General features: G+C 42.5%; 1 protein-coding gene across 2 annotated transcripts in view; it reads right to left on the minus strand.

Moving 5' to 3' along the window:
• Positions 1 to 106: 106 nt before the first annotated feature.
• LOC149331590 (regulator of G protein signaling 7-like) overlaps positions 107 to 22,317 on the minus strand; it is a 68,373-nt gene continuing 46,162 nt past the window's right edge. The window contains exons 14-17 of one of the 2 annotated variants that reach the window (XM_089556747.1): positions 21,783 to 21,894; positions 20,741 to 20,833; positions 16,001 to 16,101; positions 107 to 8,444 (exon numbers count right to left, since the gene is read on the minus strand). In XM_089556747.1, coding sequence (XP_089412873.1) covers positions 16,033 to 16,101; positions 20,741 to 20,833; positions 21,783 to 21,894 — 274 coding nt within the window. In that variant the 3' untranslated portion in view covers positions 107 to 8,444; positions 16,001 to 16,032. The remainder of the gene's footprint in view (positions 8,445 to 16,000; positions 16,102 to 20,740; positions 20,834 to 21,782; positions 21,895 to 22,317) is intronic. The other variant, XM_089556748.1, reaches the window with a different exon arrangement.

Raw genomic sequence — 22,317 nt, forward strand, 5'->3', positions numbered from 1 at the left:
CGTAAAACTCGAGTCAAAGGCTTGCTGAAAGTCATCTGGAGGTGCAGCTGCAGATACTCCGCACCTCATTATTGAAAGGGTGAATCAAATAAAGCATACATTCATGTAGATTTAACAAACTTGCTTTATTTAACACGTATGTTACACACTAGTCTGTTCTCATAGGAAATCAAGAACACATACGCAGTCAAAAGGCAGTTTACAAACACTTCCTCTTAATTACATATATATTTCTTCTCCCTTTTCCACTAAGGCCTGTTAAACTATGGTTTTTAGGTATGCATATATGTTTTTTTAATGTATGTACATTTATGTATATACGTAACTATAATGTTGCCAGGCTTAGAAAGCAAACATAAAATGTGTGAAGCAGCCAATATCAGAAGCATACCAATTCACAGTTCAAATAGATTTCAGTTCAAAACAGATTGTTGCACTCATTAGAAATTAATTCACCACTTTGTTAACATACACTCGTTCATTTGCAAACAGAGTTAGTGCACATTCTGCTGAGTACCATTCTCCTGAAGAAACATTACACAGGTCAAGTATTGCATTTTTCACCTGGTGGAAAGTATAGTTGTGTTCAAGTATGCTAATTTCAAATTTGTTTTAAACATGTCACTTAGATGCAAGAAAAGTGCATTTCCAAAAATGAACAATTAAAGTATAGGCTTGATAACAAGGACAAAGAACACTTAACCAAAACATTTCAAAAAACAAAACAAAAATAGTCACATATCCAATGCATAATGAAAACATTGAAGCAAACACTGAAATCATCAATGAGGTGGAATGTTCAAAAGGAGATTTACATAAATCCATATTCGTAGGCAGTGCGGCATCAAAACTAACCTTGGCCACTTTGGCTTGTGCCACGCATACATCCAACTCCCGTCTCTGACTAGACAGCACGTTGTTTCATCGCCCTCTCACAGCATGCATCACAGATTAAGCACATTCCTGAACCAAGAGTTCTCACCAGAGTCGCCTTAAAGTAATAAAAAAGTCAACAAGTGGCTAAGAAAATAGCACAAGTTTAATTTTTTGGTCTTCCTGACTGATTAACAGCTACAGCGAGAACCATTATGTAAGGGGTGGCAACTTCCCAGAAGTAGACCAAGCTGTAGTGGTCGCAAATGATGTGATGCAGACAATGCTGAAACTGCGTAAAAAACAGCCAAGCAACTTAGAGAAAAATGGAACACAGTTTACAATGCCTCTGTATAATTTCATGCGTACAATTCACAAGCATTAACCAAAAACTTCAGGTGGGCAAAACCTTCTGAACATATTTGGTGAAGAATCGGGAGACTGCAGTTCCACAGGAACTATGGATTTACTCTCAGAAAAAAAAGATAACCCAAAGTTAATCCACAATACTGAACCAATGCGTGGCAAGTTCCAGCTGTAACAATGATAAAACAAACACAACCATAACAAAAAATGTGCTATCTGGAATTAGCGAAACAAAACCAAACAGTGAACGAGACCAAACAAAGGCATAAAGAGCTGTGCACATAAAAGCAAGACCAGTCGTCTACACAAAGCAGTACCTAATGTAAAACTCAAGAAGAGATTGCTCACTTTTTCAGAACTCCGTTGAATCACAAGATCCAACCGTTCCTTGGTGCTCCTTTAATCTCTGCCAACAGCATCTGTCCAGTCATAATCCCCCGCATCTCACACCCAAAATGGCCTCCTGTGACAGGTAATTCTATTTTCGGGTCTTTCGCGTTGTGTCGGCTACTGATATGCACGCGTCATTCTATATACAGGATTATGCTAGTCCTAAAACGTACTTCTGCATTGTGTTTTTTTTTCTTTTCATCTTAGGTGAACTGTCCATCACTATAATGGAAGAATCGAGAAGCAAGTCAAGCAAAGCATATGAAAGAAAGGAAGAAAGAACGGCCCCCAGTGCATCGTGTACACTATCACTTGGATTTTTTTGCAGGGAATGCAGACTCGAAGCTCTGCTAGTACATTGTGGTGAGGCAAACAAGTTCGTAGTCACGGCACCGACTTGCTGTCACCAAGGGTTCCACATCACCACAGGACGAAACCATACGTGCACAAAAACCAAGAACTAACAGCAGTGGTTCGGGGATGAGTTACGAAAAGGCTTGAATATGGAACGCGCTAGAAGTGAGATTGAACACAATGGTTTAAGTGAGGTGTGCATTTTGGTCACATGCGCCTGCCTACAAGTGAAAGAGAAACCCTGCCTGAAAGTGGAATCACCAGAAGCCTTTACGGTAATCAATTCCAACTTCAGTATATTCCCTCGTGCCTTCCCAGTGGAAATGGCATTTCCTTCGTAAAGAAAACTGGAAACGACACTTTCTCTCATAAATCAGCGGGCAAGGAAAAATGACATTCCACGTTAGGCCTGAAAGCAATGGGTGTGGTTCAGCTAGATGTGGTTCAGCCCCTCAGAGCCCTACGCTGTTTGAATTCATCACTGCGCAATAATGCCAGTGGAAAAGAACAAGCCCTGTGAATTCTAAGTGATTTGAGAGCAGTTCACCACATTAACACCAAGCACTGTCCCCTCTTGAAGCAATTTGCTTGGGCCCGGTGAGATTACTGAGATACGAAGTGAAAGTTGAAATGGACCATGAAGACAGATTACCTCCGCAGGTTTTCAGCGAATAACAATACATGGCTGCCCTCACCAGGATGGCCATGCACAAACAGCTTAATTATTCAAATATGCAGTCTTGCACCACCGAACACCAGTGCTAAGCATGTAGCCAGCAGATTGTGGATGGACTTGCAGCCTAATATAGTAACCTGAATGAGCCTTTTCAGCGTTTCGAATGCTAGCGTCCTATTATTTTTGTATTTACTTAGTGGAAGCAGTCAACTAATGAATATAAGTCTACAAAGAAAATGAGAATATAAACAGCCAAAAATCTTGAAATATAATGCTTTGGTTATGTTGATAAGATTTGTTAACTGCTGTCAGCTGAAATTAATATAGACTGGTTTCCAGCACAACACGGATTTTCGAATATTCCGCTCAGTGCCGACACTGGGTTTCAATGTGACAGCAAGGTGTTTAACCCTTGTTATTGCATGATACCCCGTATTTCAATGTGCTGCAGTGGAATTGTCAAATAGTAGCCATATGTGCCAGAAGCGCTAATAAGGCTGTCTGAATGACAACTAATGCAGGTGACATGAAAATATTTCATTTGAAACCTAGGTACAACTCCGCTATTGTCATGCTTTCGGACAGCAACTTGGATTGGGTGTGTAATCGAAAATTGACAGCACAATTATCATTTCGACCATTTCCTTAACAATTTCACTGTCTCAAATGCCAGCGCAAGTAAAAATGAGTGAAACAGTCACTGCCACATTTCATACATATCAAACTATCAAGTTAGAGACACGCAAAGTGAACTGTAAGGAGGTTGGAATTAGTATAATGTTCGTCCAACTTAATCACAAAGAATGGGCAGAACAGTCTTGTGTTGTTAACCTAGTTCCCTTTGATTAAGAACAGTCAGAATCTGGACGAAAATGCAAATGTACATTAACAACACCTTGTTAGCAGCTGCAAGCAAGGGTGCAATTTCTCAGACACCTCCATCTGTGCTGTCAGTGGCCTCCGGTGATAACACCTGGTACTAGAAGATTAGCAGTCAGATCTGACTGAAACACGCCCCAATCAAGTACCAATGCACCTAAGACAAATATTTTATTTTATGCCATCCACCACCTATCAGAGTGAATTAGAATGATTCTTTTGATAACATTTCTGAGCTGAGAAACATGCTATATGCTTGATGACAGTCTGAAGTTGGGGCAGTGAATTAACTGCAAAATCATACGGAAAATAGCGCACAGGAATGGGATAAGGACGAGATGACACACACAGGGCACTAAATGACAAGTGAATGTTTATTCCACAAACAGCAAAACTTGAGAGACAAGGTGGGTGAGGCAGAAAATAAAGTCACGATGAGGGAAGAACAGGTTTCAACTGCACAAGAAACCGGTCATCCTGACGCCTGACAATTTCTGGCTTGCTTAAAGTGGCACTGAAGGCAGCAAGTTCCTATAGGATTCAGTACTTGGCAGCACCATGGCAAAGACGAAACTCGGAGGCCGGAGAGGTCCACAAGGGAGACTTGTTTTCCTTTCCTCGTCAGAACTTTTTTTCTCTTCACCCACCTTGTCTCACAGATTTCACTGTTAGCGGAATAAACATTCACTTGTCATTCAGCGCCCAGTGTGTGTCATATCATCCTTGTCTGGCTTCCATGTGCTGTTTTCTGTCATGCTATATACTGACTACATTTTTAAACCATCAAAACAACCTATGCTTTGATCATGTTCATGTTGCATTTACCACCGAAAACTTTAAAGGTGCCCTGTAGGATAATTTATACTTGAGCAGGAGATCCCATAACCTATTGCGAGACGTCCGAGAATATTACTTTGCACATGCCGCATGAATATTCACATTCAACCAATTCAAATTTCAGCGAAACATTGCACACTGCACAGGCCAGTAAAGAAAAGGCCGCATCTGGACCTTTGCATTAACTAAACTCTTCTGGCTCTTTGTTTATTTTTTTGGCATACAAAGCTGCAAGACTGCACATGTGAAAATGCTGTAGTTGAAGCACATACTGAAGGAAAAATTCTGTAATGCACGAACGTGACAGAAAGGATGAAAATAACACTGCAACGAAGGAACGGCACACAGTGGAACGGCACACAGTCCCGGCACACAGTGGCACGTGTCATAAATGCGCTGCAGAGCGCGCCATTCAAGCGTTCTAGACAGGTGTGTAAACGACTGTACATCTCTCAACTCACACGCAATGCTCACGATGTTCAGCTTATCTGTAAGTAGGTAGCCTTTGCACGGTTCATATATTGGGAAAATGTAGCTCTGAGGCATGTCAGAACAATGCAATTAAAGCTGCATATGCAGTTTGTTGGGTCTCCTGTGATGTGCGTCTCTCTAAAGTCATGTAACACCATGGAAGCTACGGTCAATATTTGAATGATCTAAAATCAAAGGAGACCGAAAATGTGCCCAAATTATGTAGAGTTATAATCAAGGAGAGCTTCTTTAATACACTAGATGGCGACAGGCCAGTTAGAGTAAACTGTGAGTTCGAAATAAGCGAGGTCGAATTAACAAGACCTCCACTGCACATAGTACATTGGGGTGGTAGCTAATTCACAGTAGAAGGTACTGCTAAGTTCTGGTAACTGTTATACGTCGTTTGTTGCTTAGAAAGCATGACAAAGCACATACTGGTTTAAAACTCTCAAACTACGTGTCTGCAATGTCATCCATTTCTAATTTGGAAAACAGGTAAAGAGGTCTGATGCATGCATTGAGATGGAACACCATTGGACTAAGACTGAGCTTCCGAGAAGTAAGAAAGCCAATAAGGGTGCAGTGCACCTGCTTTTTGAAGGGGCAGCAACTGAGAAGGTGCAGTATCTCACTGAAAAGCCGCAAGAATGTGAGCCATGCTTTATCATTTCCGCTGCATTTTTGGCTCAGGTAGGAGATACAAGTTTTGTTTCAACATTTTCGTTCCACTTTAAGAAGAGCATTTCACCTCTCTCAATGTGGAGAAAAGAAAATGAAATTCTGAAACAAGTTCACTCAAAAATGACCCTTGCTTTGCATACCATCCTTAACTCTGAAATGCTTAAGCAAAGGAACTGCAAAAGAAAAGTACTGCACTTCTAATGTTTTGTCAGTGATGGTGCCTAAACTGAGACTTATTTTATTACTGTGGAACTGCAATTAGCACACTGATAATTTCTGAGCCCCTAAGAACAATAAATCTGCCCTCAAATAGTCAAGCACAAGCATTACATCAATATGAAAATTCAAAACCGTTCCATCACCTGCCAATGCAGCAATATAGCCATGTAAATTTGAGGCAGTTTTGTCAATGGAGCTAGCCTTTGAAGTGATTTCGTTTTTTTTTTTCCAGCAAGCCTGCTGCATTTCTGAAAGCCGGCACTTTGATCTTTGTTTGATTAACAAGTTGGAAAGGGCCGTTTCTGCAAAAAATGTGAAGAATTTCTATTTATCTCTGGGTGCAAGTAAAAGCTATTCACATCTCTAATCTGCATAAGTGATAAGTCAGGCCTTACAGGGTTAAGAAAAAAGATGCCATAATGATAAGAGCTATGAAAGCACAACGAAAACAGATGTTAGTGACAACTACTCTTGCCTTCCTTCATCCATGCATAAAGTAGCAAAACAAAGTACCACAAAAATGGCAAAAAAGTTTGTAGTGACAACATGTGCTCTAAAATAAGTCACGCGACTTAACACGTTCTCTGAACAAAAAGATGGGTGCCAATGAACAACCATGGTGTTTTGCTTTACATCTTTGTCAATTTTTGTGATCTGTGGGGGCATGAAAATGTTAAAATGAAGCCCTCCAAAATAATCTCACCGCAAACTATGTGATTTCACAACTTGCAAACTGCTCTGAACAACATATTTTTGTCTCTCTGGCATTCGAGCTTCAGAGTTAACGGGGCACAGAAGCCTAGCCCTAGAAGCCCATCACTGAGCAAAGAAAGGTGTGCTATCTTTCAGATTGACATGATACTAAGCAGGCGCCTAGGTTCTGCACTAGAAATAGCCACGGTTTAGGCTGAGCCTTAACAGTGCTTTATCAAACAAAACACCTACTGTGACTCAGATAACCAACAAAGACAATACCAAATACAGCAAGACACCTTTAAACTGCATATTAAGAAATCTCAACAGTGTAACATACCTGTGATGTACCTAACAGTTAGACCAGATACCACCGAACCCAACACCTATGCCGAGTTCTAACCAAAGGAAGGGGCAACCTATCTGAAGCTTCAGCATAGCGTTACGAATTTCCATTTTCCCAGTACAAGCTGTCGAAACCAACTGTTCGTATCAGCCACAACCAAAAGTAACTGTAGTCGGCAGCTGTTGTAACGCCTTTTTTTCCACTGGTATTTGATGACGTTGCCAGCGTGAAGAGATAATTTCGTAGCGGACACAAGCATTTACTAAATCTGAAATGGTGCAACAGCCCAATGGGCATTAAAACTCCCATGGACGTACTGCGGATGTTCAGGATGTCCGCAAGACATCCGAGGGAGTTCCAGAGCCCATTAGGAGGGGCGGTACCCTCTGAATAAACACAGCCTGGACACTAAAGACTGCATTTGCATTCCTAGCACATCGATAAAAATGTTTCTGGTGTCATGTCATAAATGTCAGCCTCTTCCACTGAGTTGATTTGCATGAATCGGAGTTCGAGACAAGTGTTGCTAATGCAAATGATACGTGTCTGCTGACATTCGGGGCACATAGTGCCACAAAAAATTATGGTTGCATTTCCCTAAGCGATGAAAAGTATTTCGCATCGCAACATTGACACTGACAGTTGTCAGTGTCGCCTTAAACTGACTCGCTGAAGCCACGGCCGTCATGGGCAGGTAGAGTTTTCCTCTTACCACTATACTCAGCTGTTCAAATGTTCAACGGTTCATCCTCCATGAACTGAGCTGCAAACTCTGAAAAACACCTCGCTTTTATGGAAGTATCAGTGTGATGTAAACAACATGCACGCTTCACGTACGCTCAACCGAGCCCGTCCCATGGGCAACGAATTTGTGAACCAAACATTTCACAAGATGTGGCCACAAGAACGGAATGCCTGCCTGCCCCCTGTTGGCTCCATCACATGTATTGCAGGTAACACTGGCAGGCTTTCGCATCACGGTCGGCATAAAAGGATGCGGAAAACTCAGGACACGGCGCAGTGGCAGAAACTACACAAAGGAGAGAGAGAGAGAGACGAAGGGGAGAGAGTAAGAAGAAATGAAGGATGGAAATCACGGATTCACCTTTCCCAAGGGGACGCAAAAACCAAAGCAACCTCCTGCAACCCAGAGAAGACCCTCGGCATGCGTTGCCTTTGCTTGTGGTCAGCGCGTCCGAAAGTGCGCGCGCAGCACACGAGCAGGAGGTGGCTGGCACGAGCCAACACCCTCCTTACGTCCGACGGCGTGTTTGCAGCTCGGCGAGTCTCTCTTCTTTGCCAGCAACGTGGTGCAGAATCACCCACCACGCAGAGGGACAGCGACAACGGCAGGCCTGTCCCTTTTTTCTTTTTCTCTCTCCTAGAGGGCGCTGCTGGCGGTGGCGAGAAGACGAAGGAAGAAAGAAAAAAAAAAACCCAGTTTGGTTCATCACCGTCGCTGGCGTCTCCACACGGAATCGTCGACGAGGCCTTGCAGTGAGGGGTGTCACTCGTGGCAAGGTATTGTTGGCTGGCGGTGGTTGTTCATTCGGGAGCAGAACGGCGCGGAGAAAGCAGACAAGGGGCATTGGCTCGTTTTTCCTCTCACGATCCTATACTAAGACTGGGCAGCTTGGGTATGAACAGTCTACTTTGCTGCAAGACAGAAAGCGTGGGGAGTGAGGGAAGGGGCCAGTGGAAAGCAAAGAATTAGGATTCATCACAAACCACGAATGGACTGCACATGTACTGCATGCGTGCTCAGCAATCAGCTTGGGCAGCTTAGTTGGTAGCTTCTTGCAAAAAAAAGCACCCTTTAATTACCACGCTTCGCTGCCTGCACCAGGTCGAGCACTTTACACCTCAGAGCCACTAACTAGCTGGAACAGTTTGTTTAGTGGCTAATTTCTGGAGTCAAACATGTTTGCTCAAATATGAGGCGTATTTCCCCTAACATTCCTCTTCACTATGATATCTAAGAGCATGGCACAAAGTAACTAAGGGGGTGTTATGCTAGCTTCGGAACTGAGGAAGTCCATTTGTATGCAAAAATTCTTTACCCTGGAGTCTGGTGTAGATTAACAGAATCAGGATTTTAAAAATAGCACCATGCTGACACTCTGAACGTGGCACTTAATGAATATATGTTGAAGCATCTAATCGCAGTGTTGAAACCTTTGCATGCTTTCAAATGTCAGCAGCCTCAAAGTCCATTTGCCGTGTGGCTGATAGCTGTAGACTGTTTCGAACTTTACACCTAACAGATGTGATCTGATCAAAATGCGATAGAGTACTAAAAAATTATAAAGCCATTATAAAGCAAACTTATGAAGGAGGCTGTTTGAATGCTTTCCCAGTGGCAAATACCTGCTCACCTAGTTTGTGTTCAATCACTGCCTAGTCTGTCCAGTTATTTTTGGCTTGAATAGGCAACAAATTATGCTACGGTTGCAAATATAAATGAGTGCATGCATCTTAGCTTGGGCAGCATTGCATGCTAAGTATGAAATGCCGTATTTACATGAATATAACGCGACAACAAATATACTACAAGGGGGATTTAAGAACTCATAAAAATGAAAAAAGATTAAATATTACAAGTATAATGCGATCTCAGCCTGTTCAAGCCAACAGTACAGACGAGAGCTCGGAAAAACAGAATAAGGCACATCCTGCGCAACCTCACGGACATCAAAAAGTTGGCTTCTCCTACCATCATACAAGCATAGTGGTGAAGCTTGCTGTAGTTATCTTGAGATGCACGGAGTTAAAAAAATGCATTATGTTCGTACCTTGGTTCTGAACATAGAACGCAAGATCATTCTGAAATCAATAAAGTAAGGAAAAAAACGCGTTATATTTGTGTAAATACGGTTCATTCCCCTGATCTTTTTCAGTGGGCAGTGCAAATGCCTCGATGTTCCCGTAAATGCACACATCTCTGTTATAAGCACGTTGCAGAAAATGTACACCAACAGCACTCTCGCCACCATACCAACCACTTCAATGATTACTGCTCTATACACACTGTGATTCAGCTCCAACCGTCAGCTCTTGCTTCTCTTGTCTAGAACCACACTGCGCGCAACTCGTTGCAGCCCAACACACGTGAACACAGGCAGCACAAGTGTAAAGCAACGCATGCACTTTAGCGGCAATAAGAGTGCAAGACAGCGATGTGCGTGGCCATCTTTGGTAAGTACCATCCAAAGCATACAACCAAGAGTGGCCATCCATCTCGTGAGTTCCGTGCATTGCACTGTGAAGTGTGACAAAACAATGCAGTGCACCTAAACCCCAGTTTTTCGTGCAATTGTATCCAATCTGCTAGGCTTGCGGCTGATAGCAGCTGTACTCACAAAAAACAAGATCTCTTACATCTAGCGAAGCAGTGCCAAGCTACACCAAAGTGACTACAGTAAAAAAAGTTATGCCTAAACCTGCCTGCCCAAGGGCATGTCTAGTTAAAGACACTGAAATTGTAAAACAGCAGTAACTAATAAGCTCAGTTAAATGAAAGCCTTCTTTACAGGAGAAATCTTGTCACTCTGCAGCACACAATATTCGTCACTGTTTCCACTGTTTCCAAGCTACTCAAACTCTGCGGCACCAGACATGCTTTGTAAAGGCCAAAGTTAAACAGAGATTTGAGCTAGTTCATACATTCTGATAGAAGACTAGCAGCGCCAGTCTTGTCTACTTCCCTTCCCTTGATGCCCCGCCGCGGTGGCTCAGTGGTTACGGCGCTCGGCCGCTGACCCGAAAGACGCGGGTTCGATCCCGGCCGCGGCAGCTGAATTTCGATGAAGGTGAAATTCTAGAGGTCCGTGTACTGTGCAATGTCAGTGCACGTTAAAGAACCCCAGGTGGTCGAAATTTCCGGAGCCCTTCACTACGACGTCCCTCATAGCCTGAGTTGCTTTGGGACGTTAAACCCTAATAAACCAAACCACCAGATTGATTGTAAAGGCCACCTACAAAATGATCCCATCAACTTCCAGCTCAACTGGCAACATCATTTAGCCTTTGACACTGTCTGCAGTGACACTATAAGCCTGGACTTAGTGCTGACCATTTTCACAGCAAAGCCTGCAGCAATATTCAAGCTCCATCGCTGTAGCTAAGCGCATTTTTTTTTTTACTAATACTAACTGACTCTTCCCACATCTGCAAACAATAAATAGTGCAACGCGTGCGCAACACATGAAGAGCGGCTCTCGTCGTGTTCCCGTGAAAGCACTGCTAACAAGAAATCAGCCCACGTGTCCTGTGAAAGCCAAGTGCAGCTGCCGAGTTTGTACCATGCAGAAAAGAAAATAAATAATAAAACGAATATGTGCAAGTGAGTACGGTGCCACATTGTGCAAGTGGTGCAGCCATGTGCAAGAAGTGGTTCACACGCGTCTGCAGAAAAGTGCAAACTCGTGAAAAAGTGAAAAGTGCTTGGCAGCCAAAGCAACAACACTCAGTTTTTTGCCTTTGTGAACAGAGGCACCCACTTGAACACTAGAAGAAATTACTGTTTTAAGACCAAGCAACTACAACGCAACAGTGACTGTTCCTCATGGAAAACAGTTTCCAGCACATTCGTTCATTTTATCAGTCGTACTCCTGATAATGCTGTACTGCAGATAAATTGCTTTTAATTCGCTACAATGCTTAAGCCAGCCTGCTTCAAGAGCTGGAATAACAACAAATTACTTATCACCGATTATATTGTAGTTTTTTCATAACATGACCTAAACCCACCTTTAACATCACAGCCATCATCCGGTAGTTGAAACCGAAACCAAAACAGCATCACGAAAGGAAATTGAGAATTGAGAGGCAATAGGCAACTACCACATAGTGAATCATGTACTCTAGTGTCTAATGCATTATTACAGAGAAGAAAACATGCAACTAAAATGAGCGTGTCTATACACCTTTACAGCAGCTGCTACTGCCTTCCGCAAACGATCATAGCAGCAATTAAGGGCACTATGAGCCTCATTATAATGTGAGTTTACATTTATCAATTACCTTTCAAGCATGTCAGACGTAGATTTCATCAATAATAGCACTGTAGTTATGAAAGAAAATAGTTTAAATTTCACGTACTCATGGCACCTTGCCGTATAGTATTTATATACACTATAAATGACAGCTGTTTTGCAACAGGCAAACTGATTAAATGCCCCTCGAAAGTGGTTTTTTAAAACGCCACTCAGAGCATGATAAAATAAGCTACCTTGCGTAGCATAGAGAAGTTTTTTTTTTTCTTTTTTACAGTAATGTGTAAACAATGGCATTCGCGATGCACAATAACAAAAACTTTGAGCAAGTAGCTTTGAGTAGCATGGCTGTACAAAGCCAGCTGAATCACGACATGCATGCTGATAGCACTGCACATGATGTCACAAGTCCAACTGCCATTGTTGGAGACATAAATTTATACATGAGATTTTGAGTACCTTACCTAGAAAAGCAGCTTTTCACATTTAACCAGTCGGTATTTAACTAAAAGTAAAGAAATGAACTGCTCACAAGTCAACATGGCACCTTGCAATATGCAACTGATTCTCACATAATTATCATGCCTTCACGTTTGTTTAGTTTAACTTTACTTAGAAGGCTTCAAACCAGCTTAGCATTTGTTGGAGAAGGCGGAGCTGGTTAGAACTGCACATAACTAGGACCACAACCAAACACGGGGGAAACTCAATCGGTTTCCGTCAGTTTTCCCATAGACAATGAGACAGTTTTTCCACAAAAATATTTCTCGATTATGGGGGGTAGTTGTCACCTCCACCCCTTTTAATCTGCCATTGGAGCAGCTCCTATATTCTCACTTTGACCCACACAAGAAGTGAGTCTTGAAAGCATGCACCAATTGGAGAAGCGGCAGAAGTGGTTGCAGTGTCTAGATGCAATGAACGGTGTTCCCAGTGGGCATTGGAACTCTCCTGGACGTCCTGTGGACGTTTAGAACGTCCATGGGATGTCCAAGGGAGGTGCAGCGCCCATCGGGTTGCAGCATGATATGCACTTTCTCCCCCTTCCTGTGGAAAACTTAGGTCTTGTCACAGTTAGGCAACGAGCTTTCCTAAGCTTTCATATCTGAAAATGTATTTCTCGTTGTTAGCAGAAAGAAACATCCTCATAATTACCGCTTTTGGCTGATGCCTCTATGCAAACATGCCAAAATCACATTACAGTAGCTGCTACCTGTAGCTGCTGTTACAAAAGTAAGACCGCCAGTTAACGTAAGCTTTTTTGCTGTGACTGCAACCATGCAGTGAGAAAGAGGGCTGCTAAATCAAGCACGATTTGGCAGCAATGCGTCTACCGCTAACCGACAATTCGCATCATAAGAGAACACTAGAGCCACTTCTGCTCTTCCGGCATATTGGTGCTTGCTTCCAGGATCATTCATCGAAGACAGGATGGCAAGCTAAGTCGACACACCCATTTTATCAAGAGGTACAAGCCTCTGTGCTCTGGTCATGGGCATGTCGACAACGAAACTTTTGCAATAGGTGGGGCTAGTATCTTTGTTAAATAAGTGTAGCCTACTTCAATGCCCCAAACAGTTTCAGGGTCTTGTTGAAAGACAAGGTTGCCCCTAAAGCGAGGACAGTTTACTTCAAACAACAGCCAACTGAGATGAGCCAAATGGATGTAACTGGTATTAAAAATGACAGGTTAAACAGATGAGCTGCAAGAAATCAATCCCAGTGAGCATATTCGCGCAGCAACACATTTGTGCATTACTGCACTTTGAGGGCAAGTAAGCATGACCCGCCGTAAACAAAAACAAGTTTTGCTTCAAGTCCTTCAAAGAGACTGCAAGATTCACAGCAGGCCATATGTCTGCAAGGTTGCACACAACAAGAGGTGAACATTTCAACAAATGCGCGCCATGCAGCCTTTGTCATTCTTACAGTAGAACACCCTTCTTGTATACCAAAATAAAAAAGAATAATAAAAAAGTTTAAGATAAGCACAGATGATCCGTGCATGAGGTGATTGGAGTGCGAAGTAATGGGTGTTCTAGTGTAAAGGGGGAAACCATGTGAACAAGTAAGCCTGGTGCACCAACAACATCGTTAAAAGCAAGTGGCCGGAATTGCAAGCATTAAGCGACATGCTCGTGCCATCAAAGACAGATGAGCGATACACACAATGCCAGAGTGAGCCAAACAATTCCCACCAGCAGTTTGGTCTTGGTCTGCATTTGCAGTTGCTTGTGCTAACAAATACAGTGCGTAGGGCAAGGGTATCACGACCTAAATTACCAACATCACACACGAATGGGCACTATTTGCAGAAGAAGAACGGAAAAATAGGACAAAATATTGGAATGTACAGATATAATACATGCTTTCTCCATGAGAAGAATATGCTTGGTAAAATTACGACGATAAGAGGCCTTGAAAATTAGTAGCCATGCCAGAACCTGAACTTCAGAACTAGAGCAAAAAAATGTTTTGTGGCTTTTTTAGAAAAAGAAATATGAACTGAGAACTGCTATTTCTGCAAATTACAACCGCAAATCTAAATAAATGAGCAGATTTGCAAACCATATATATGAGTGAATTGTGAAATTTTTGAACCTTGGTCCCTGTAAACTTTGACAAATGCACAACGCTACTCATGTATTTAATATTCAGCTTTGACTACATTCACCACTTATATCTATTTAACGCAAGCATGGCAGACTTTATCCTCGCCCTATTCAAATAGCCACACAAACGGCTTGCCCAAACTGCCGCAGAAGAACTGTTTGCCTCCCATAGGTAGAAAAGCAAATGCCAGAATATTCATCACAAGAGTTCCTTCGGAAACAGAGCAGCCCATGAGCACAAGACATGCAGAGCGACTGTTGAAAATGCAAAGCAGCCACTCAAAACAAAAAAATCCCAAGCAGTTGTAATGCAGCTGTTCGTATTTCCAAAAAATATTACTGAAAAAAGTTCACTTGGCACACTTGACAATCCTATCACCATAATTAGAAAATATATCAGTGAACCTTGCATCTCTAACCTCTTTCCTAATAAAGGCTGTTTTTTTTCTGCCTAAGATCTTAGTCTTCTTTGTTCGGCAGCAATCGAGTGGACATTCTTTGCCACACTTCAATGTGTTTGAAAATGTTGTTTTAAGTTTGATTTTTCACAGACTGATACATGGAAGGTTACCTTGATCTGATCAAATGTTGATATCTTTAGCAGAAAGTATTTCTTTTAGAATAACGCATAATTTAAAAGCCTGGTTTTTAACTGAGCTGTTTTTGCTGACTGCCTTCATTCTGTTGACAGGTGTTCAATCAAATTAAATTGTCCCAGGCATGCACGTGTAAAAACTTGTTAAAATTCAGACTGGCTTAAGCGCAGACAGCACATACGGGGTGTTAAACATTTGAATAGGATGTTGGCTACCCAGCACAGAGCCCTATAGTCAAATGCAGTATAGTGGTAACTGTGCAAGGTATAGTATATTTCTTGTCCAAAAATGGTGATGCAAACTGATATGGCCATTCGGCAGTACTGGTATGGCTGATATGACCATGTCCCTTTCTTAACAGGTACCAATGTGGATATAGGTTATGCAGAGGCAAGGCAGATAGATTTCTGCTGTAACTTAGCTCACTGATCAAGGCAGTCTGCAAGAAGAGAACATCATAGATAGGATCAGCTCGCTAACCAAGAAGATCAGCACAGTATAGATAAGATAGGGCAGGTATGACACCTGTAAATTTGCTGCATATGCTTGTGAAGGTGAAATGACAGTGCTATCATTTCTCCAGGTTGAATTAGCAACTGAGAGGTGTGTATTGGTGGCGTCGGCTGAAAACTCTGACCACATGTTGTGGCTAATGAAGGATAAGCGCAACCAACTTTATGCAAATGAGCCCTTAGCACAGATAAGGCATAGATATATAAGATTAGATTAAGCACCATCGAAAGGCAGCTGACCTCTGCCTCTCTGGAAGGCATGTGCAGAAAGAAGAGACAGTGCTTACCTTACCCCACTAGCGCAGCACAGATAAGAGATCTGCACACAGATAACAGCAGTAACAGAATGTCCTGACAAGGCTGAGAAGCAAGCCTTGCAAGAAGAGTAATATAGACGACAGCCTAATAGGGGCAGCCTAGAAGTCGTGGCTTCACCACAGAAGTAAGATATAGAAATATAGAGAGATGTAGATAAGATAATGAGAGAGAGGCACGCACGCATGCGCAAGGCAGCCATGGCGGCAGGCAAGCTAGGAGGATGCACCCGGGTCCTTCTTGGCCGTGAACGATATCACAGAGCGGAGCCCCTTCACGGAGGTCTGCGAGAACGGGCAGGTTGAATGGCTGCACGCATCCACCTTCGACTTTCGCTGCCGCGTCACTGGCGGGAACCGGTACCGACTTCTCTCTTCATCCTCCCTTTTTCAATGCTTTCGACTGAGCCGCTGTGCATCCCCTCGTACCACTGTGCACCGCTGCATGTCTACCCTATTCTACTGTGCATCTACTCTACTCATCTACAGCATTCAGCTGGCTATCTAGCATCTTGCAGCAGTCTGCTACAAGGAAATGCGAGGGCACAGGCCGGGCCGAACCAGACATTTTCAGCAGCAACAGCAATTTCCCAGCTACAAATTTTCCTTTAAAACGGCAGAGAACAACTCTGTCATGCAGAGGCAAGTTTGATTAATGAGGAAGACAGGAGGGAGGTTTCAAGAATACTTGAGCAGCCTCCTAGGATATAACGGGATATCAATGGATTCCAAATGGTTTAAAAACTTTTATATTTTTATAGAAAACATGACTTGAAAAGCTGAAGAAAAAAAACCTTAAAGGTGCACTGAAGAGGAATCTGAACTTGTCTTTTTGCCGCGGGAACTCGATCTACACGTTCCGAGCTTTCTTAGAAACTGCGATTTACTGCCCTGTGTGGCCGATTTCCCCAATTAAATCGAATTAACGTCCGGCTCCTGCCTTTTTTTTTTAATTCTGCCTCGTACGGTGGGCAGAGTCGACCAACGCGTGGAGCGCCTTTCACCCAGTCCCGTGTCGGCTTGCCGCTCTGCCATCGGCGGAGTAATACGTAGTAGTCCGTAGTAGCAAATAGTCCGCCCGTATTTTTATTTCTTCGGGCTTATTTTGCGGCTATATTATCTGTGAATGAAACTATTTATTCATGGAAACCTAAAAAACAAAATAAAGTGAAAGCAAAGTCTCCACGGGACTGGGTGAAAGGCGCTCCACGCGTTGGTCGACTCCGCCCACCATACGAGGCAGAATTAAAAAACAAAGGCGGGAGCCGGATGTTAATTCGTTTTAATTGGGGAAATCGGCCACACAGGGCAATAAGTCACTGTTTCTAAGAATGCTAGGAACGTGTGGATCGAGTTCCCACGGCAAAAAGACATGTTCAGAATCCTCTTCAGTGCACCTTTAATAGAGATGGCACATGTCACAGAGCTTGCAAGCAAGCCAGTCGGCTTTGTGTATTCCGGTTGGTGGATAGACACCAGAACAAAATCTATTGTCGTAGAAACCAAACAGGGTGAAAAGAAAGCTTAATTCTGCAAACAGAGGTCATAAAAAGCATTCCCAAACTTCTAATTTGTATGGAAGTTATGCTCAGAAAGCTAAAAGATAACATTTCCAAGAAGAAAGAGTGTTATCAGATTCAATAAAACTAGGTAGCTGGCTTCTAGAGCAATCATCACCTAATCCAGCTAATCAGTCTATAAACGTTCTCCAAAACCAGATTAAGCATTGAATAAGACAGTGGCAGCAATGTCGTATGTAAGCATGCATTTTGCAAGTAGTGTACCAGCCAGAGAAGAACGACAACCTCAAGCTGTCAAACATCAAAGAATGCTTCCTCAGGCATAGTATGTATTATGCATAGTATGTGCTATGCATAGTATGTGCTACGCATAGTATGTACCAGCATAGTATGTACTAGAATAGGCATAGTATGTACTATAGTATGCACCGTAACAACTTTTCTTGTTTTATTCTCAATGGGGTGTGTTTTATTCTTAATGAATAAAATATATGAGCGTAAAGCACATGTTAGCACACCCCACGCTTTGCTGTACTGCTGAAAATGCTGTTTTGGACCCACCGTATGCTCTAAGAACTAAGCAGCCAGGCAGAAGGGTTTTGCTACCTACTACAGGAGAAAAAAAAAGTTGCTTTACTCTACCTACTAAAAGAAGTAATAGTCGGGTTCACCCAGGCTAAGCAAAAAAAAATAATTCACTAACTTGACTGCTCCTCGCATTAATATTGCGCTCAGTTCGAGTTCTACTGGACACAGCAACAAGTAAATGATCTAGTGTGCTTAAGCTATTTATGTACTAGTATCTGAAAAAATTTTTAAAAAAAAAGGAGACTATCATAACTGAATGCGCAAAATGAACACACGCACACACAGACACATGTGCACAAGAACACAGGGGGCAACCCAAAGAAAACCACCAGCGGGGAATCGCTGGCAACAGCGATCTAACTACTGTCTACTGCCACATCAACTATGAATGCCAGGGGAGGTACTGTGTACACAAGTTCTATGGGGAAGAGGCAGGAAGAGGGAGCTATAACAAAGACAGCATTCTAGTTCTACCAGGGTTTTGCACTGAGCAGGCCGATGCAGAGACTGACACTCTGAAGCGAACTCAGCACAACTGGTACGCCGTGTCCCAATGCAGGAGACTGAAGTTAAGGCACACATAGCTACAGGAATATCACACACTGAACTGCGGGCTAATGGTTTGTTCATAGACTCTTTATGTATATTATATATACCTATACATGTTGAGCCCACACACAACAAATGCTCGGTTATCGAAAAGAAAGATGGGTGGCCTGACAACTTGCACACAGGCGATAGCACCGCATCTTGGATAGTGTGGCAAAAGCTGTAACTGTAACAGGTTACGCTGTCATAGGCATCGCTGTAAAACGTAGCAGCAGTGGACTAAGGACTGGTTTTATACAAATAAATTTTGTTTGTAATTGCAGTTCTGTTTTTGTAAATGCCAGCTGGCTCTTTCTTACTGGGATACCACTGCATGTTAAGGGCAACGCCTGTCACACACCTGGCCACCTGGGATCCAGAGGTGCCAGTTACAGCGTAACTTTCATCGCACTGTGAGCACATTGAGAGCACCACCTGTACAAGACGCGCTCGTGAGCACGCTCTATAAGCAATTTATAAAATGCGTTAGGAAAAAACATCAACCAAAGTTACCTATGATTCCTTTTTAACATAAATTTTTCCACATTTTTCTGGTTATGCTACAAAGTTTAGTTATCACGAATGCCCGGGCATGACGCAAGCATTATGCACGATGGCCAGATTTGTTATGAGTGTGCTCAACTGTACACAATTAAAAACAGCACCATCAAGCTTAGCTGCTACTCAAAGACAGGAGTAATGCTTAAGCGTTTTTCTGAAGAGAAAATGTGTACTGTGAGGACAGTTATAGAGACTGTCTTCTTTAGACGACCAATTGGGACGACTGCAGCCCTTTAAGACACATCTGGTTATAACGCCCGAGTTTTCTTTCAAAGACTGGCGACATGTAAAACTGCAGTGCTAAAAACACAAAAGTTAGCCCCGAAGCTAGGCATCTGGTAACAACAAAACGTGTCAGCTAACTTTAAGCAGCTGTTTAAAAGTCCAGACGGCCTGAGTCAATTTCTTTGGGTAATTGGCAACAAATCTCATAAAAATCGCAATTAACTGAGCAAGAAAGGTGGATGAAAAGGTGCGTAGTGCAGCGTACACAATCACCAACACCACTCACACCAACACAACACAGTGTTTTTTCAACACCAGTGCATTTTGTGTGTGTGTCACAAGACCACACAGTGGAAACTCATCGATCACAAACCACACAGTGGGGAAAGCGTGGACCACAAGTGACACTCAGAACGGATGCCAGAAGCAGTTTGAGAGAGAAACAGCCCCATAAAAAGATCAATGCCTGACTGTGTATATGGCACTGGACAGAGTTTCTCAAAGTTACCAAAAGGGGAAAAGAGGCACCGCCGTCTATGGGAGTTTCTTAAAAAGTGCTCCGTCCATCACGAGGATGCCAGGAAGCACACACTTCATATTTGCCTTATTAGATAGCATTTGGCCAAAAACATGGATCCGGCTGCAAAATCATAACTGTGCCACGATGCTCCAAGTCTCCTGCTTCTTTGGTGAATTAAATGCAAGTGAATGTTACGTGCCAGGCTCATATGAAAATTAGCACAGTTATAACTAAACCCCCATTTTCTACCAACTACTACCAAATACTAGATAATCAGTGTCTACTTCCTGGCATCTCCACACCTAAACACACACTGCGAATGAATAAATGCACCCTTTTTTTTTTTCCCCGACATAATTTTGAGCAATTCTGCAGCTTTGGACGTGTTGTAATACACTACACTTCAGCTGGGAAGAAAACAAGGTACAGTATCCTCAATTACAGTACTTCAGAGGCTGAAAATTTTCAGATGATTTAGAACAAACCAGCAACAGCAGCATTAAATGTTTTCATTTAGCACATGCAGTGAAATATTTTACAACTTTTCTTTAAATGAAGCTAGACGGCCAAGCACCCGTTGGTTGATTAGAACTATCACTGAACCAGACACCTTTCAAAGTAGTAAATACAATTCCCTAACAGGCTCGTTAATAATTCCAACAACTTGACTAAGGAAAGAGACACCAAAGAATTATATATCGATCTCACTATAGCCTGCTCAACGTCGGTTTACAGCAACATTGCACTGAATTACGTCAGATGAAGAAATAACAGCTTTTAACACTAGCACAATTGAACGCACTCACATTTATTCAAAGGTATATATATATGTATATACAAAAGCATACCAGGATGTATAATTAGCAGATTACAAATGGGAGGAATTCCCTGCTATGCTACTTTTGCGAAAAAACCCACTCACCTTCTTCTTAGTGCCGTTAGCATAGTCCGTGTACATGGTGGAATTACAGTACCGCCTATAGCTGTCATTCCTCATCACGAAGTAGACGTGCCACTGGAAAGAAAGGCAGGGAGAAAGAGCAGCAAAATAATAACTCATGAGGCAAAAGTTCAGCCCAGTCGTGTTACCAGCACAGCACAGACAATCCTGGCTCTCCTCAGACTTGGCTTAACTGTGCTCCTTCCAACCTTACAATCGAGATTTTTGGTTCTATATATTGATTCACGATAGATGTAGCTCTATCTCTGGAATTCCCAACAGCACGAAAAAAAATGGGGAAGAAAGCCTTAGTTTGTTGACCAACATTTAGACTATGGTTAACTGGACAATAATAGGAGGGGCCACTGCCCTGCACCTTCCGTAGTGGAAATGATGATGATGGCGATGATCGTTATTTAGACAAGCGCATTAAGAACGGACCTCTTTTGAAACTTTGGCCAACAGACTTAAGCTTTCCTGCCACTTTTTGTCCAAGTTTGCTTTTGATTCAATAACAAGACGCAATATAACCACATCCACATTATTAGACCCGCATGCTCAGGACACACACGGATTTGCATTGCTCTGGTAAAATTTGCCATTCAGGAGTCAAAATAATCATAGCGTTTGTGTTATAGCCATGTGACTGCAACTTCTGTGGGCATAGTGGTTCTGGCTTCAGATTTCATAAGGTGCCACATCAGTGATTCAAAGCACCTTAGAGTTTCCATAATGCAACAAATCAGTCTAAGAGAATAGCAACACACTATATTTAGCAAGCCTTCGTGCCTCATCTCTGCATCTAATTTCATTGACTCAGTCAGGCCAATAGCACTTCCATTCTCAAATGCAGCAAGTGAACAAACTGGCATATTGAAAAACTGCACGATGGAAACAGCAGTCCTGCGCCTTTAGTGGAGAGTTCACCTCCCTTGTTTCTGAGAACATTCAAGCTTCGAAAAAGTCCACAAGAGGAAAATCGCAACAGGATATGTAAATGGACAACGCAAGTGTCAGCACTCACGGCAGCTTCGTCGAACGTCCACCGGTCGGGATTCTGCATGTTGACCTTCGTGATCTCGAAACTTCTAGAGTCGATGTTGATGGGACAGTTGGCGTCGGGCGCCAGGTACTCACTGCAAGGGCACAGCATCAAACAATGCATGGCATAAAACAGTGCAAATCCGACTCTCCACAGCACAGATTTCCGCTGACCATTGTGCTATGTTAGCCAATCAAAATGCCAGTGAACTTGAGGGTGGACGCAAAGATCGCAGGAGAAATTTTTTATTTTTTGGTGTACAGCAACGATATTTGACTTGCTTTTTAGAAAGCCCACTGAATGCTTAAATACAAAATTTAAGTGAAGTATTCCAGTTTTTACATTACAATTTTTTTAAATTCTTCATATTGCTGTACCAAACCTGCAGAAAGCATAGGTGGCATGACTACAAAACATGGTAGGAGCCTGCAGTCCCGTTTTTAAGTTTTACCTAAAAGAATGGTTGATGCAGTGACATTCTCCAAATATTTTTAGCAGCCCGATTTTTTTTTCTACA

The sequence above is a fragment of the Amblyomma mixtum genome, chromosome 8, assembly GCF_055824585.1.
Source record: "Amblyomma mixtum isolate Tamu chromosome 8, ASM5582458v1, whole genome shotgun sequence".
NCBI lineage: Eukaryota > Metazoa > Arthropoda > Arachnida > Ixodida > Ixodidae > Amblyomma > Amblyomma mixtum.